Raw genomic sequence first — 17474 nt, 5'->3', positions numbered from 1 at the left:
AGAGGGTGCTTATTTGTATGCTTGTCCATATACTGTTTCAACAACGTCATGAACCAACAAATTTCACAAACTAGGTATTCCTGGTTATGAATGTCTTTTAGATGATTCCACAAACTGGCACTTGTTGAGAAAGTGTGTTTACACAGTTCGCAATCAAGATTCTCGAGTTTATCTGCATGTTGACTTTCTATTTTTCTTATATTTCCGGAGCGTTTCACAAAATTAAGTATATCTGCTTTAGTACATTGGATACGAGGTTTGTAAAAGTCAGTAAACGTAATGAAAAGACCAGGAAAGAGTTGTCTCAATTTGTCGGTGACACTAAAGCAATCCGTTGTCCATAAACTTTTTGTAGCTGCTTGTAGTTCTCCGCCTACTCCCCAATGCTGTCTGAATTTGGAGTTTTTATGATTTTCACTTCGTGGTGACAATCCTAAATACTTATTTGGTTTCCTGTGGTGTTGATAATCGATAACATCGGTTATTAAACATTCGTATTTTTCAATTGCTATCGTGCATGAAGACGAAACATTTTCTTCAGTAAATTGAATTTCGCATAGGCGAATTAAACGATGGTGTTTACTATTTGTCCCACAAAACACTTCACCTTCTACCCTTTCATACGATTCGCAATAATCTTTTCCACCGTTTCTTTCACCAGACACTGAAGAAACTTTAAGTCCAACGTTATCGGGCTCTGTTATGTCCACGAAAAACTGCAGTCGATAACTATGTCTGATTTTAAGCGTAGCATCCCTTGTCTTATAAAACTTCTTTAAATCATCATCCGTGTCAACACTGTCACTATCACTCTCTACTTTCACTTTCTTTACAATCACTTCTGTTTTGGATTTGGGACCTGGTCTCTTCTTTACAGGGTTAGCACAATTACTATTTCCTAGCACCGACGTACTCATTGCAAAAATGACTAGTGATTTCAATTTATTTTAAAGCTGACCTACTACTGGACACACCACTCTCCTTTCTTACCAACCCCATGGAATGAGTGCAGTTTCCACAACTAGATACAACTTGTACTTTTCCCACCACCACCACCCAGTCCAGCTGCGTGAATGGGGATGGTAATACCACAAAATATGCATGTCGATATATTTACTTACTTTTGCAACATCTTGGTTGAGGGAGGAGTGCTCTCGCGATAAATAATCATCTTTCACCTGTCAAACCCATTAAACAAGGCAGCGTCATTACCATAGCGTATACTGTGCAGCAGAAGAATTAAGCTATTCGAAAATGTTTCAGAGTTATGTACGAAGTTTAACATTACGAGCTCATCAAAAATAAACGAGTTCAATATTTTGAAGCCGGAAACACTCGACCACTATGGAGTGTCTTGTCAAAAGATGTACTCATCAAAAGATACACGATTCTGGGCCACTTACAAGGGAACATACCGAGGTGTCCAACGAGTTAAGGGTCGACACCTATACCAAAATGACCACAATACATGACTTGCTAAACGAACTGAACGAATTTCCGTGTAAAATTCACTTTTCGTCAAGTTGTGACGATATTTGTGACGAGCGCATGACCATGGCGTTGCCAGCGGAAGAGGTCGGCCGCTGAACGATCAGGTCGAACCCAGAGAAGCGTCGTCGTCTTCACGTCGTCTTCAGATATTTCAAATTCTTTCATATTTTGAAAACATCTTGAAATTTTGAAAAACATTTTAAATTTCTTCAAAATTTGAAAAATTTGTTCAAAATTTCAAAAATTTCTCAAAAATTTCAAAAATTTCTTTAAAATTTCAAAATTTTCTCAAAATTTCAAAGTTTTCTCAAATTTTTTTCAAAATTTCAAGATGTTTTCAAAATTTGAAATCTCTGATGACGACGACGCATCTCTGTGTTCGACCTGATGGTTCAGCGGCCGACCTCTCCCGCTGGCAACGCGATGGTCATGCGCTCGTCACAAATATCGTCACAACTTGACGAAAAGTGACTTTTACACGGAAATTCGATTAGTTTGTTTAACAAGTCATGTATTGTGGTCATTTTGGTATAGGTGTCGACCCTTAACTCGTTGGACACCTCGGTATGTTCCCTTGTTAGTTTAGCTCCCTCCTTGCTAAGAGGTCTGTTAGATTGGGACAAACTAAACAAGGGGAGTTGTAACAGTATCGAAAAAACTTGTACTATTTATTTTGTTAAACCCCCATTGGAGGATGGGAAAGAAATGGGAAGAAAGTGAGTGAGTGGTGATATACCTGATCGTAGAGATAGTGAAACGTCACCGTGTCTTTTTCGTGAAGTGTTTTCAAGTCTGAGTAGAAATACCGAATCCTGAGTTCATATCTCCATTCCGTGCTCGGATGCTGCTTCTCGTACTTCTCCCGAACCTAAGACAATAATAAATCATTCAGTTCATAAAATAAACAAAACGCTCTCCAGGGTCGGTCAGACATTGGATGAATTTCACTCTCTTTTCCTAATTCCAGTCCATGTACATAGGTATACGTACATACGTATGCATGTGGCAAACTGTTTTGAATTCCCATCATGATTGACACGTTACAAAGACTCAGAGGAAGTGGCAGTCAGCCCCAAATACCCACCCAATAATATGTGCATATAAAACTACACAAGTTGAGCATATGGTCCTCGGAGATCGGATGGAATTAAAACCATACATAATCTTTCCATTCAGCAGATTATCGCACTTCCATTACAGATCAATAGATCCTTGATCCTCCTCATCATCGACACTTATGTTACCAGTAGACCTTAATGTACACTGTGGATAAGTAATAATATATGTGTGATTGTTAATAATTGCTCCATTAAGCCCAGGAGTAGTGCTTGGATTCGGAAAATGGATTGAATTAGCAATGAAACCTCTCTCATGCGGGTTTAGTTTCTCCATTAAATGTACCCTGCACCCATTTGAACGGTCATTATTGGCACAATGGGCCCGAAGAGCTTGCTTTAATAGATTACAAAGCTCGTATTGTCCACACTTTTATTGTTGCGGCCAGTCAGTCGCTTAACTATTTTTTATACAAATGCAAGTTTATTTCCACACTGCAGAATAATTTTTGGTTTATCAACTAAAAAGTGACATTGGGAAATATTCTCAATAACCGGACAGTAAACACAATATGGTGGGTGCTTGAGGATTTAGTAAAAAAAAGGCTAAAATATTTTATCCAGTCCTCTCATCAATAAACTAACTTCATCCTGAGAGGATGTGTACATGGGGACGATCTAGAATGGCGTTTTGATGCTCGTGAAAGTACTTAAATACTAAACCAGACTTGCACAATTTTCATCTTTTATCACACACTCCTGCATCCTTCGCCATAATAATCCCAATTCCTAGCACCACAACACAACGCTTGGTGAATATTGTAGTGTATTGTTGATTGTTGCACTTTCGGAACCATATCGGGCAGGATTTCTTTTGTTCCGGATGAACAGAGAGGGTTCACCCAGCACTCCGGGGTTTTACAGAATAGGAAATGTGCATTGTTTCCCGTCCTAAAAATTCTACCATTCGCTATTACGCGTATGTATTACTTATCATGTGGATATGGATATTGGGTCTTCTCCCAGGAGTAAACCGTATCAAATTTCTTCCTTTCTCTAATGCAAATGCTATTTTTGGACATGGAATTGGGTCTAAACTTTCCTTATCGAATTAATGATGCTCAACCGTGGTGCAAGACAAAGCTCACGGTAACGAAGCTCATTTGCAAGCGTTGAAATAACTTGCTGGCTCGACAAGTTTTGGCCAAGTTGTTGTACAGTTGCTGATAGTGCGAGTGATATAATTTAAGAAACTTACTTGGGACACGGTCATGTCAGGATGAAGCCAATAAACTTCATTAGAATTCGGATGCTTCAGTCCTGCAATTATGTACAGATTTCAATACACTTTATAAAATAAGTATTGTTGGTTGTGCAAAAGCATGAGAACATCACGACGAAACTCAACTACAAATATAAGCAGTCGGTCCTTACATATTTTTCAGGTGACGATATTTATTTTACTGAATAAGCTTAAAAGCTGTCACGCATTTCAGATTTCGCCTTTGAATAAGTAAGGGACGTGGGATAAATGGAAGACAACTGATTGCGTCGAAACAGGAGAGTAAGGATCAATTTTCAATATGTCAGGATTTTTGGAATTATTTTTTGACCATATATTTACAAATATACAAACTAGCTAAATATGTAAGTACTTACTCAATGTGAACAAGTGTTTGTATTCTCGAGTGGTAGAAGCAGCCAACCTCGTCGTCAAGAGTTGGATGATCCCCTGCAATAACAAGAACAATGAAATTTCAAATTACATTACGTTTCTTCAATATATGCAAAATACACAATAAACTAAACCCATGAAGACAAAGAAAGTTCTTCTTGAGATGAAGGCAACCAAATTCATTTGGGCACATTTGCATCACGTTAAATCATGTCTTCATATGTGTGATGCATTCGCATACCTTTTTCAGGTTCACAGTTAAACTGCAGCTACATATGTATCCCAGCCCTTTATTATTTATTTGATCGTCTATTGTCTAGAAGGCTTCTCATCTCACTCAACCTCATAAACTAATATAAAAACGTAGAGTTTGCCATAATAAAAAAGTAAGCCATTCGACTTCCTGAACAAAGTGAGAGCGGAACCATGATTCCTGTCTTATTTCTCATTACGATGCAGTTCACGTGCTGTTTACATTTAGGTTCAAAATTCTATTCACCAAGATTCCAAAGCCTCATCCAGATTTACAACGAAATGCACCCGACAACCAGTGACAAAACCCCCTAAAATCGGATTCAATCCCATTTTACTCATCCTCCTCATTCAACAATGCTCGAGCCTTCAACCACTACTAAAAAGATTATGCGGTCGGATGTGTACTTCAATAAATAAGCTTTTCTAAACACATGCACGCATCATGTTCTCACATTCCAACATGCTTTGCAAGTTGAGCATGATACATACATAATACGGAAAATCTGAATATTTTCACCCTGTTTTCTGTCATTTCTTATTTTCCCATTTTCAAAGAGAAGTCGGTATCTGACTTGGATTATATTTGTGTAAGCATTGTGATCATCTTCTGAATCAGAAGATATTTATCTGCGAGCGTCACCCTCTCACGTTCTTTTCATCCTGCCAGAAATCCATACCCAATAAGATATCAGTACGCGTTTCTCCCGAAATCTTTCTCACCAGAAGAAAGTAACTTGAATTGATGGGTGGCAAGCAAGCAATAAGGGTAGATTGCACGATATTCCATGATTTTCACTGGAGGGGTTTCATCCCCTTCAATCTTGAATCCAATATTTCACGCACCGCCAACCAACACCAAACATACGAATACAAATCCAATTGACAGTTGACCAGAAGAGATCCTTCGATTTTTTTCCCACTGTGGGAAGTGGATAATATTTCTGATTCCAAACTTGATTGGATAAACCCTTTTCAAACTCGGGTCTGTTGGTGTCGGATGGAATTGCTATATTGATGGCAGATAATCGCATTGGTTCAAAAATTGGGTTTATTCACGTGTGCCCCGTTTCCCTTGGGGTATACCGGTCTCAGCATGCTCAAATGGTCATTCCATCGTTTATACTCATCCTAGAAGCAATCAATGTCCAACCAACGCAGCCTCTTTGCAACTCATGTGCGCCGATTACGCAACCAGTTTGCAACAACAAGGCGGGTCTTGGTTATTACGGGGAACGATTTACTGACATATTAAATCCCTGCACATGGCTGCATCTTATCGTCCCAACTATCTAATGAATAAGTGAATTAACAAACGAAACGAAAAATTATCTTTCAAGAATCGCCTCTCTTGGCCAGTTCACGCATGTGTGTCTGTCCAACCGAGCAACCTGTTTTTGCAAGTTCAACTGATTTTATGGCCTACTGTGCATGCAACAAGACTTCTCCTTCAAACGTTAGGCGTAACGTTGGGATAACAAAACACGACGAGCATGTGCCGTAATTGTGTGAGGTAGATTTTCCAACAACAAAACTGTTACAACCCAGATTATACATGTGCATGGAATGAATTCCAAATTCAATGTCATCTGCGTGGGGGCGATTGATGGGAGTCATAAAAGTATAAATTGACGTGTCCATAAAAAATGAATCTCCACTACTCACTCTTATTGCCCTTATTGAATGTAAGATACTAACACCATGGTAAATGTCGCATGTAAAGTTCACCTTAATATCAGTCGTATCACTGCACTTGACCACATTGAACCCTCCGTCGACAAGGTGGATTTTGAGCGTGGTCTTGTTCTCGGGTGCACCATTTCCAGTGTTGCTGTCCACCATTGAGCCTGGAGGAGGATGAAACTCGCTGACTGGTCGGTTATTCGCCAACAATCCATTGTTGACCAAATTGTTTGACTGCTCCTGAGGATTGTTGGGTCTCGGGAGAGGGATCAAGCACTTTCGGGCAGGGCTGGCAGTTCGGTCCTTGGAGTTCATTGGAAGTTTTTGGGGTTCATCCTCTCTGGATAATGAAAAAAAACAGGCTTTATTATAAACCTGAAGACAGCAGACTCTTCAGTTAATCAAATACATTGGTGATGAATTAGTATGTTGCTTGGTATGTGCATACACGGAACACAACGCAACAACACAATTCATTATATAGTCAATGCAACAATTGAAAATGCAATTCAACACGAAAACATGTTATCTTCCTCGTAGGACAGAACTTCTTGGATGAAAAGATTAGTTGACGTTGTGTTTGCAGTGCAAATACATTTAATTTCACAGCCAAGGAGAAAAATAGAAAACAAACCGCCTGGAAATTATCAGCAGGAAACAATCATTTGTTTTAAGTACACATACAAGATATACAATTAACAATTAATTACATGCCAGAAGAAATCTTGGGGATGCAGAACAAAACACATCTGTGGACCATGTAACAAATTCAGTCACTGTCGCGAGCAAAAAAAAACTTGTTTAAAACTTGGAAATTTGAAAGAAAAACTCTTTGTTTATTTGTTCATTGAACTGGTGGGAACCCAAATCTTCGAGTGAAAACTTTTCACATCAGAGAAGAATTATAATCAGCTCGACTTTTAGAAATCGTATCTTATTGTCAAATTTTGTATCAAATAAATTTCAACTTGTTAAATAATAGTACGTCGTTCCAGATCCCTCAGGTTTTGACACAAACAGTCCAGAAAATATACACGATTTATTTCTACAGCTTTATTCAATCTAATTAGGTTATTTTTTAGCTTTCACATCTATGTAGTCCTATCTCAGAATAGGTGAGATTGAGCAATGCATCATCACATATATTTTGTAAACCTTTTTGGCATTGATTGAAACTGAGTTGGATGAAAGTAAAACAAAATATGAGCATAATGACGAGACCCAAACACACAGATAAGTACTTACATGTATCCATCCCCACAAAAGATAACCAGTGGCAGATAAGCCTCAAGGTTTCACAATATCTCAATGTTACGTACTTATGTACATACAGACGAAGCTCATTCACAACTCGGACTCTTCTCTGTGTCATGTCTTGTTTGATTTGCATTTGGGTATTGTCAGGAAAACGATAACCCAGGAAGATATGCATGAACGGAACAATAGTGAAATGTTTAATTTGAACCATTCATAATTTTTGCAATCCAAGTGAGATGCAAACGATCGCAATTTAACTCTACGTTAGTGTCTTCCAGCGAAGAAGTAAAAATCTTTATCGTTTACACAACGAGAACTTAATTTCACGCATGAAAAGACTCATCTCATCCTCAGCCAAATCTCTTCTGGGTATGCATTTCTACTCGATGATACCTGATGGAGTTGAGTCATGTAAATGCAAGTTTATGATTCACTCTTATTATTGGTCCAATTGCTGCTTCTATAATAACACTCAAACACGGGATGCGACTACTAATGTGCATAGCCCATTACATTATTTGTTCTCTATGATGCGTCAGTTCAGTGGGGTACATGCGATCCTAATCTTATTTTAATGCGCGTTACTAGTTTTTTAGAGAAATTGGTCAAAGCACTGGCAGTTTAGAGGTACATATGTACATGCACAAATTAAACTCAAAAACGACATTCATTATGTCGTAAACCTCATTCGGTCCATTAGCTGTCATTCATATGCAACCTAAACTTTTAAATGGCATTTGGATATTTTATTATGTATTCACCAATTAAGCAACCGTTGCGCCTGATAGGATAACACTTTTGGAACAACAAATTAGTCAAGTAGCGGATATTCTGGAGAATGACATGTCACTTGACGATGTGGTGCTAAGCTAATGGTAAATACGAGAAAGATGGAATGAACTACTTCCTCCATACATAAAACATGTGCAAGTTCGAGGTAGAAAGAAGCACTGCTAAACCACCATCGACTGACAACCGTGAAAGCGCATTATTCACTGCCACCGGAATTCTCAGTGACGTTGATGAATTGAAAAGATTATAAAAAATTCACACGAAACAAAATGCTTCCAACTGCATATTAACGCAACAAACATGGTAAATAATAACGTGTATCGAGCAAAGAGGGCCTTTTGTGAGCATTTTCAATTTCTTTCATCCGCTCATATTCCGTAACGCACAAATGAAAAGTAATGATATGTTTGACTTTGAAAAGTGAGATCTCGTGAACCCTTTTCGCCTTGGTTGAAATTTGAATTTGAATGGCAGACTCCGTTCTGAATAGCAGTGAACTTCATCTAAATCATAATGCAACCCAGATTATTACGTACAACTCGAAAAAATCAACATCCAAAGGTTACAGGCTTTTCTCTACCTGTGTGAATCATAACCAAACAAGTTGGAATTATTGTGCCTCCCTGTGAAGGAAGGCCCGTGTTGCTTTCAAACAAAACTTGAAGAACTTATTTCCATCATAATTTAAACCACCTTTTTCCATTTAAACGAAGGGTGTGACACAACTAAGCCAATTCAGTCAGTCAGTCAGGGGTTGCCTTTAGCTTTTGTACGTATGTATGTACACCAAATATCTGTGGAACAAGCTTTTTTGGTGAGGTCGAAAGTGAACATTTGATGCATTTGAACTTTGTAGACAGACTGCATTGCACCACGTGTAGTTGTTGATGGTGTTTGCTATTGTTGGTGCTGTGGTAGATTACAAAATATATTTTGTTACACGTATTGAATTTCAAATTTAATGTGAACATAATAAAAATATTCATGAAGTTACACGTCGGATAGTTTGACCTGTACATGTTCCTCGTTACATAGTGAAAGTCATATGCATTCAATAATATTACTGATACATGATGCTTCCAAGCATATTTATGCAATTAAGATTGTAAAATATTTAACAACAACAATAATGCGAATGCTGATTAGTACATAAATATGAATAACCAATACAAACAAGTTGCAAAGAAAATAAACATCTGCATACATGATTCAAGCTAGCAAAATACAATATCCGGCATGATCACAATTTTTTAGATGATGTCACGCAAATTAATTTCAGCTAAATCAACGCCTACAATTGAGATTTGCTCCAGGTCGATGCCGCACTAACAAATTTTTTTTCTAAATTTCATGCAAACAGTGATACCGCAAGAAATGTGCCAAAACAAGGCGATATAATTTACCAAATTGCAATCATGTTCTGAAATTAACGAAAAATCTGGCAGATGAGTCGCAGCATGTCGCCACATTTGGTTGATTGATTGCCAGTCAACGCACGACTTGTTTAGTTCTTGTCGGCTTTTATAGACCGCTAAAACAGCGGGATATAAACACAAACGTGTGCACAATTTTGCCAAGTTTTACGCCAAAAAGGGCGCACTAATAACTTTACGCATAATTTGTAAGTTGGCTATTGAACTCCATCCAGCGATATAACTAAATAATTTGTAAGCAAATCATAAAAACAAATACCCTTAAATATACCACAAGAATAGCACAACTTGTCCATTTACTATTTACCAGCAAAGTTTAAACATTTCTCAATACACGCTCTTGCTCTTTTTTTATTATACGGCCCTCGACGTTATCACTCTTATTAGTAATTGCATTCCAATGGTGACTTCCAGGGCCGTTTTGTATATGTAAAAAAACAAGAGTAGAACCAAAGACATTGAGGAATAAACTTTAAAACTTTGGTGAAACTACAGTTTGAGTAAATGCATAAATAATGAAATAAATGATGAATTGCAGATCTTGGTTGAAAGAAGAACTGTTAAAGAAAGGCATACAATGCCAGAAGCCGGGTTTGCCCGCTAAAGTCTTATCTAAGGGCAATTACCCAAGTATTAAAGTACTACAAAGTTCGTTTCACTGTGATGCAACCAGTGCCGAGATTGCCCTTGGTTCTTGAGAATAAGAGGAAGAAAAGTTAAGACGAACTAATTATCGTTCCTCATGAAGAGAAGAAAGGCAGCTATTATTGCCACCCTCTCCACAAGGAGCATTATCCAGAGGACTACGCGTAGTCATCTTGGCTTGCTCTTCTGCATGGAAGGGTCCCTCATTAGAAGGAGAAAGAGACGGAGAAAATTAAGCTTGGCGAGTGAGGGGCTTAAGAGCTTTAAGATGAGGATGAAAAGTGCAGCAGAAGAGTGCAACTGCAGTTCTCCAGATTCCTTGATAAACTCATTACGCCTCGTGTCAAAATTAATGCAACTGTCGCCTGTAATGAAGTTATGATGCAATTTTGGAGTGTCGAAATCTCATTAAAATTTTGCTGTTAACCTTATTATTCCCTCAGAACTCCGTACATTGCGTTGCACTGAACTTTCTTTTTTGAAAGAAAAGATGGAAACTCCTCAGAAACTTCTCAACACAAAGGTCAAGCAGCCTTAAAAATTATTATTTCTTGTATCTCCCCTCTGTACAGTTTGAAAACGAGCATATAAATAAATGTATGCGTAATAACAGTATTTGGAACATATTTACATAATTTAGATGCGGAAGGATAAGTGAAACAGCTCATTACGAAAAGTGCACATGTTGCCCGTTTAAACAAGCACTGTTGTTGTTGGAAGATGGTCGTAATTGATGATTTTTAGTTAACTGGGAGGCCATTACATAACAGGAGCAAACAAATTATGTTCTCAGAGACGAGATGAAATCAAGAGATAGACGTGAATGAGCGTCACTTGGAAGCACAGTGAACCTGAACTCGGGTGCTATATCCATCCCGTATCTCCAAGGTTCATGATGAGAGGGAAGATTTTAAGAGGTGAATCGGAGTGAAAGATGTGTAGCTGGTCTAAAAATATTCCAACGCAATGGCTACGACGAACAGTCCTCGACCCCAACAACTCGTAAAATTGGCTTCAAAGGGCAGCCATTCCACACAATGCGTCCAACAAAACTTTACCAAACCAACGTCGACCACGGCGGCTCCGAATTTCCTAAAGAAATAACTTTCTACTGTTTTCAACCAACCCACGCATTTTCACAGGAAGGGAGGCTATGCAGGAGTCTTCCTCTCTGCTCCTATAAATCCAGGAAAAGTCTCTGCTCGACCCACCCCACGAACGGGAAGAAAGAAAAATGCTTCCCATTTTATTTCATCATCGGAATGGCATGCCTAAACGCAGATATAGAAACGCAGATAGCTATATACGTATGTAAGTACATGTGTGCATCAAACAAGGAGTTATTGCTAACTGAAAATGCTGACGGGGGCTTTGTCACCAGGTTTTAAATTAGTTTATATCGCACCGACCTATGCCAACAAGATACTTCTTATCTCACTTCGGTTTTAGCTCCCTTCTATCTCTCCCCAACACGAGAAGAGAACAAAGCGAAGCCAAAGTGCACATTTGGGCAAATTAACGGCAGGAGTGAATAGAAATAAATGTTACAAAATAACATGGACAATACATTATAAGGAAGGTAAGTAATATGGTTCCGCCAGAAAAACCAAGTTGTCGACTGACTGTCGAGAAAAGGGCACAATAAATTTAAGCATTTGCAATGAGACAGCAACAGGAACTCTTGTATGATGATGTAACCCTGTGAAATTCTGAAAATGGGCAACAGCAAGTGGGGATGGAGCACACCGATACGGAGTGAAATCGGCTCCAAACCTTGTAATAAATCCGGACTTGCCTGTGGGAAGCCGGTGTCAGGTCGAAAAGGGCAAAAATTATAACAATGTATGTCCGCCCATTGTGCCGGGGAGGGTGATGGTGCAAGTCTGAAATGACTTCCAGCCGCATCATCCACCCCACCAAACGAACTGCACCCCACATTCCACCCCATCCACATGTTCCAGTGAATCTGTGTATACGAAGAGGAAACACAGACTCATTTCCATCCAACTGGACGTATGTATAAACATGAGCCGGTCCAAAAGCCAGAGTCCGAAGTACATATTCGATCTGAGTCTGTATGTATGGCAGGTAGGTCGTTGGTCCGCATATTTCTTCGCGATACGAATATGCTTCTCACCAGGATATACATATGATAGCATGAAACGCCTTTCATTGACTTGAGGGATGAAATGTGTGACCAAAATGTCAAAGTCCGACCCGTGAACTCAGTGTAATATGCCGTAATGTCTGGATGGAACTTTTCTACTTTCCCTTTCCTCAAATATCTGAGATGAAAGTCATGTCGTCAATCCCAGTTTGCCAAACTCACAATCAGCACCTGGCACATGCTTTTATACAAAATGTGGATGGCATAACTATCCCATAATTCACCAGAATGTCGACTCCAAATCCCATTCTGACTATTTCCCATTATTCAGAGCTAAACTGTTAACTACGAATGTAATAATATAACCATTTCCTCATGTGAGCTGGAACGCTTAACAAATGAGCATTCAAAGAGTCAGCAGAGGCGCATTTTCTCTTGGAGAAAGCCAGCGAGGCATAAATCAGGACTTTCTCAACCTTAAATAAATTGCTTCTCAACATGCACAGGCTAAACTGCTTTCATATACATAATATGTATGTATTTAAGGGTTTGTATATGTACTTACTCTAAATACGGGTTCAACGAAATGACGGCGAGTTACTCAACCAATTTCACTATATAAAATAAATCATTAGCATTTATCCGTCCATAGAATGTACGAATACGAGTATGTATGCATTCATTTACATGAGAAGATCCAACAACTAGGTTATTTTTAGAATTGAACTAGCAGATTGTAATCTAGAATGCCGGATGCCCACCATATTTGATCCACATAATGGTAATAATATTGTAATGATTCCCGCAATGATATTAATCCACCATAAACACTTGAAAACCACGGACCCGAGAAATCACTGCCTGCACCAATGCGGGCAAATATTGACTGAACAGTCATTTCTTTTTATATTAAATTGACGTACACGTCTTATGCAGTTTGCAAAACTACTATCATTTTTTCTATCCAATAAATCACACTTGGTCCATTTGGAACTGACGGAGATTACCTCTCCTTAAAAAGATACGTACATTTGGTTCAAATCCTGCCTGCCCGCATCAATGCCCATATCCCGCATTAATGAACATCTTGTGTAAATTATCGAGAGCAAGGCAGGATGAACACAATAATTATACGCAGTGTGTGATGTAGCGTTCTATAGTTAACCAAGTTGAAAAAAATGAAGAATCGAGGAGAGCTTTGTTTGCTCATCGTCATCCAGAGGACAATTTATCATGTTGAAACTAAAACTGTAAAGCTGGAAGAGTATCCTATTTATATTTACACACAATATTTGCTTCCACATAAAACCCCCGCAAATTCAACGTTGTTTAAACGTTGAAAAGCATGGCTGTAACAATAATAATAATAGTTCATGTGAAACCTAGTTTCATTTCGTCTGTGCAAACACACAGGCTGCTCATCAAGCATTAATTTATATGAAGTCATCGACTATGAAAACAAAATAAACGTCAGATCCTGAACAAAAACATAAACTTTTTGATATTCTTGCAGTTATGTAAAACACTTTCATTTTAATTTCGACTTACATCTCCAAATACTGAAAACCTCGGTAAACGGGTTTCTTAAAAATAAACATCACGCCGTCCACTCGTTCCATCTTGATGAAATCGTCGCTTTTTCTCTGGGTTCACTTGTTAGTTACTAAAGCCGAAACTCCAGATCTGACATCAACCTCACGTAATTACTTCCAGGCATACGTATATCGAAGAGTCGCCTAATGAGGGCCGACATCCAACGAATGTAACACAATATGCGCCATGCAGTTATCTTTTATTAGCCATGCCACACAAGTGCCACATAAGTGCAGTTGAACATGTGCATGTGTACATACACCGAAAAGGTTGTGTTATGTCGTATATCGCTTATGTGTTCACTTCACTTCACTCCTTCATTAGTTGTCCTCCTCTTTTTAAGTTGGTGCATTGCGTTGCATGTTTTTTTCCTTCAACATAAAGCATAAACATCAACACTTTCAACAACCCTTTCGTTTCTTGTGTTCACCAGTTCCCAGTGTATGCACGTTTGCTGATGGTGAGAGTAATTAGCACTTTTAAAATAGTGTACTTTCACATACACATGTGGATATTAGGAAGTATCTAAACGAGCACCCGCAACAACACAATTGCAATTTACTTATGTATGTACAAGGGTTCTTCTGTCCAAATTCTATGAAATTGCATTCGTAATCCCAAATACGAGAAATATTGCATCACACAAAGCTATGCACATGTGTACATTTGTACATGTGTACGCCCAGCAGCACCGAAACTAAAACTTTAATTGCACATATGGAAACTTATCTTGTGATATTTCTCAGTCAGAGCGAGTTGGTGCGACAAAGACATGAAAAAAAGTATTCCAACTTTGAAGTATGTATATCCAGCGAGGAGTTCCGTTACATTGCCACAAAGTCTGATAATAAATGTACTGAAATGTTCTGAATTTCAATGGATTCGAGATCATGAATCTTTCGGAGTTTGGCCTCCCTCTTTCATGCCACCGTGTGCAGTTATCTGTGAGAAGGATTTACTATTTCCTTCGCACCAGCCACAAATCCTGAGAAAGTGAATAAATATTTCACAATGGGACGTTAAATTACGATCCTGCATCTTTACTGTAATAAAGACAACATTTTGATGAGCCCTCCTGCAGCTCGCAATATTGTCCGACCATGGGAGACACACCTTGATTCTCCACCAGTCACGTCACATCACCGTTTAGAAATATAAAATTATTCACTCCGTCCGAAGAGATTTGTGTGTATGTGCTACTGCAGTTCGTTGCACAGTCTTTTTTGCTATATTTTTATGATAAGTGATATGATTATTATTACTGCACAATGCACAACATTTCTTATTTCACTGCACGTCCTGCCCACCTAACTCAAAAGAGACAGAGAATCTTGTAGAAGTGGCGTTACTTTTACCATCGTCTTATAATTCCATCCAGAAGAAGAAGAAGTGCTTTGGAACTCGGAAAAGAAGGAAATTGGTCCCAATTCCCTCAATTACGATACAAAATGCGAGAGACAAGACGCACGCGAGACTTCGTCCATACAAATTTCTTTTTGTTTTAGCAAAACCCATTCACTCTCGTTCGTTGGGTGGTGATGTTTAGCAACTTGAATGCAGAACGCGTCGTCCATCCGACATTAAGACACTATTATGCTGCACAACGTGTATTGTACGATAAGCACATTCACAACATGAAAGTTACTCTTTTTAATACAATTTTTCTCTTGCATTGTGATAATATTCTTTGGTCACGACAATAACATCCCGAGTCCACTGACTAACTATGTAGGGTTGCAGTATAAATGCCAAATGCACTCTCTCTCTCTCCAGAATTATTAGTGAACAAGTCACAGAGTTTTATTGTGCTCTATTAATCACTCTTCAAACTAGCTGGTCAAAAATGGATAGGGAGATTCATAATATGGAAATGGTTTATCGAGCACGGAAATCGACGTTCTATTCCTCCCACATACTTCTCAAATCCAAACGAAATGAATGGAGAGCTAGCTGAATGTATGTATGGACGTTGCTCTCACAATGCTAATTATTTATTATTTATTTTACAGTCAACTTCCTCCAACGTTAATTCAATAATTGACCAAGATAAGCCGTCAACAGTTTTAAATTTGTGGTGCTGCTGTTCCAGTTTTAATTTGAAGTCGACGTCGTCCTATGAAATGATCCTAATCGAAATATGTAGAATTGGTACTCATGTTATGAGATATTTCGTATATTGGTGGACACCAGTTGGGCATTCATCATCACGTTGATTCGCTCCGGGCAACCATCACTTTTATTTTATTTCCTGTTTGCCTTATAGTTTCCCAACTGACTTTCCTCTCATAATAAATAACTCGAGACGAATGAATGGGAATCGTCAAGTCTATGGTTATAATCTTCAACGGGCTTTTGTCCAAACACTGGCTGGATGGTGCTCAGTTAGTGCTGTGGCAGTTGGTGGGGTAATAATGCGTTGTAATTAGAGTCGCACAACAATTTTGCACTCGCGTTGTAATTGCATCGCATCTATGAATGAGTAGGTTTGTAGTGTGGACATTGCAGCCAGTCGTTTTCAGCTGAAAGGCCAAAGCCCTGTTGTTGCTAATTGCATTACAATAGGATAATCAAATTATGCGACGGGCTAGGTGTTTGTTATGGGTGGCGAGTGTTGATGTGCGGCTAGTTGGTTGTTGACTTATTTTATTTGGGAACCGTAAACGACATAAAGAGTCGAAGCAACAAATTGAATATTGTTGGTCAAGCTACATTAGAGTAGGACTAATTGTAATTGCAGTACATGAGTAGTAGTAGTCCGTTGATGATGAATTGAGTATAACTAGAAAATGTGTGGAATTTGTACAAATCCAAATCTGTACATATTATCGTCTTCACATATTACGTAACAGATAAACAAACCGTTTGTTGGTTGCACAAGAGAACTTTAAACACACAATGTTCACAACAGAGGAAAGTGAGACACAGAATCGAATGAAGGAGCAGCTAGCCAATACTTGATGCAAATCTCACTTTGTCAATAATCGCTCTTTCGTCGTCTTGTCCCACAAAATAATGGCACGTTCGACGATATTTTACCGAATTGTGACACTATGGTTTTGTCGGGGATTGGGATTGAGGTTGGGATTGAGGTTGGGAAAACCCAGCCTTATATCCTTAGCCTGATTTCCGCAACAGTAATTGCTCAAAAATGTTGGAAGTGGGTGCCAAACTTTAATGTTTTCATTTTCCCTTTCCATTGCTGTTGGCTGCCTCGTTTCGACTCTGCGTATTTTAATCTTGGGAACATGGACCACCACAGCAATGCCAAGAGACAAGTGGCATCAATCTCTCGGAAAATTTGGCTTCTAGACAAAATCGGTGGAATCAGCTTGCCGGAGCCACACTTGCACTTTAACTACTTTATGAATGACGTATGTATTTATATATGTTTGTACGTACGTATTTAGGTATGTGTACCCAACTAGATCAGATGTACATTTGTGCACAAGAAAACGCTTTATGCAACCTTCTCTTGTCTTATCAAAAAATTT

The 17474-nt window shown here is 38.6% G+C and overlaps 1 protein-coding gene across 8 annotated transcripts in view; it reads right to left on the bottom strand.

The window, feature by feature from the left end:
• Positions 1-17474, bottom strand: part of LOC110841658 (focal adhesion kinase 1) — a 44838-nt gene that overhangs the window by 23061 nt on the left and 4303 nt on the right. For 3 of the 8 annotated variants that reach the window (XM_035850091.1, XM_035850108.1, XM_035850095.1), the window contains 5 exons: positions 6202-6496; positions 4206-4278; positions 3805-3866; positions 2228-2359; positions 1122-1178 (listed from right to left, as the gene is read on the bottom strand). In XM_035850091.1, coding sequence (XP_035705984.1) covers positions 1122-1178; positions 2228-2359; positions 3805-3866; positions 4206-4278; positions 6202-6496 — 619 coding nt within the window. Of the gene's footprint in view, positions 1-1121; positions 1179-2227; positions 2360-3804; positions 3867-4205; positions 4279-6201; positions 6497-6866; positions 7267-13938; positions 17470-17474 lie in introns of those variants that run through there. The other 5 variants (XM_035850102.1, XM_035850109.1, XM_035850088.1 and 2 more) reach the window with 4 other exon arrangements.

Source organism: Folsomia candida, unplaced genomic scaffold (assembly GCF_002217175.1).
Source record: "Folsomia candida strain VU population unplaced genomic scaffold, ASM221717v1 Fcan01_Sc001, whole genome shotgun sequence".
Classification (NCBI taxonomy): Eukaryota; Metazoa; Arthropoda; class Collembola; order Entomobryomorpha; family Isotomidae; genus Folsomia; species Folsomia candida.
Note: the sequence above shows the minus strand (reverse complement) of the source record. Positions and strands in the feature narration are given on the sequence as shown.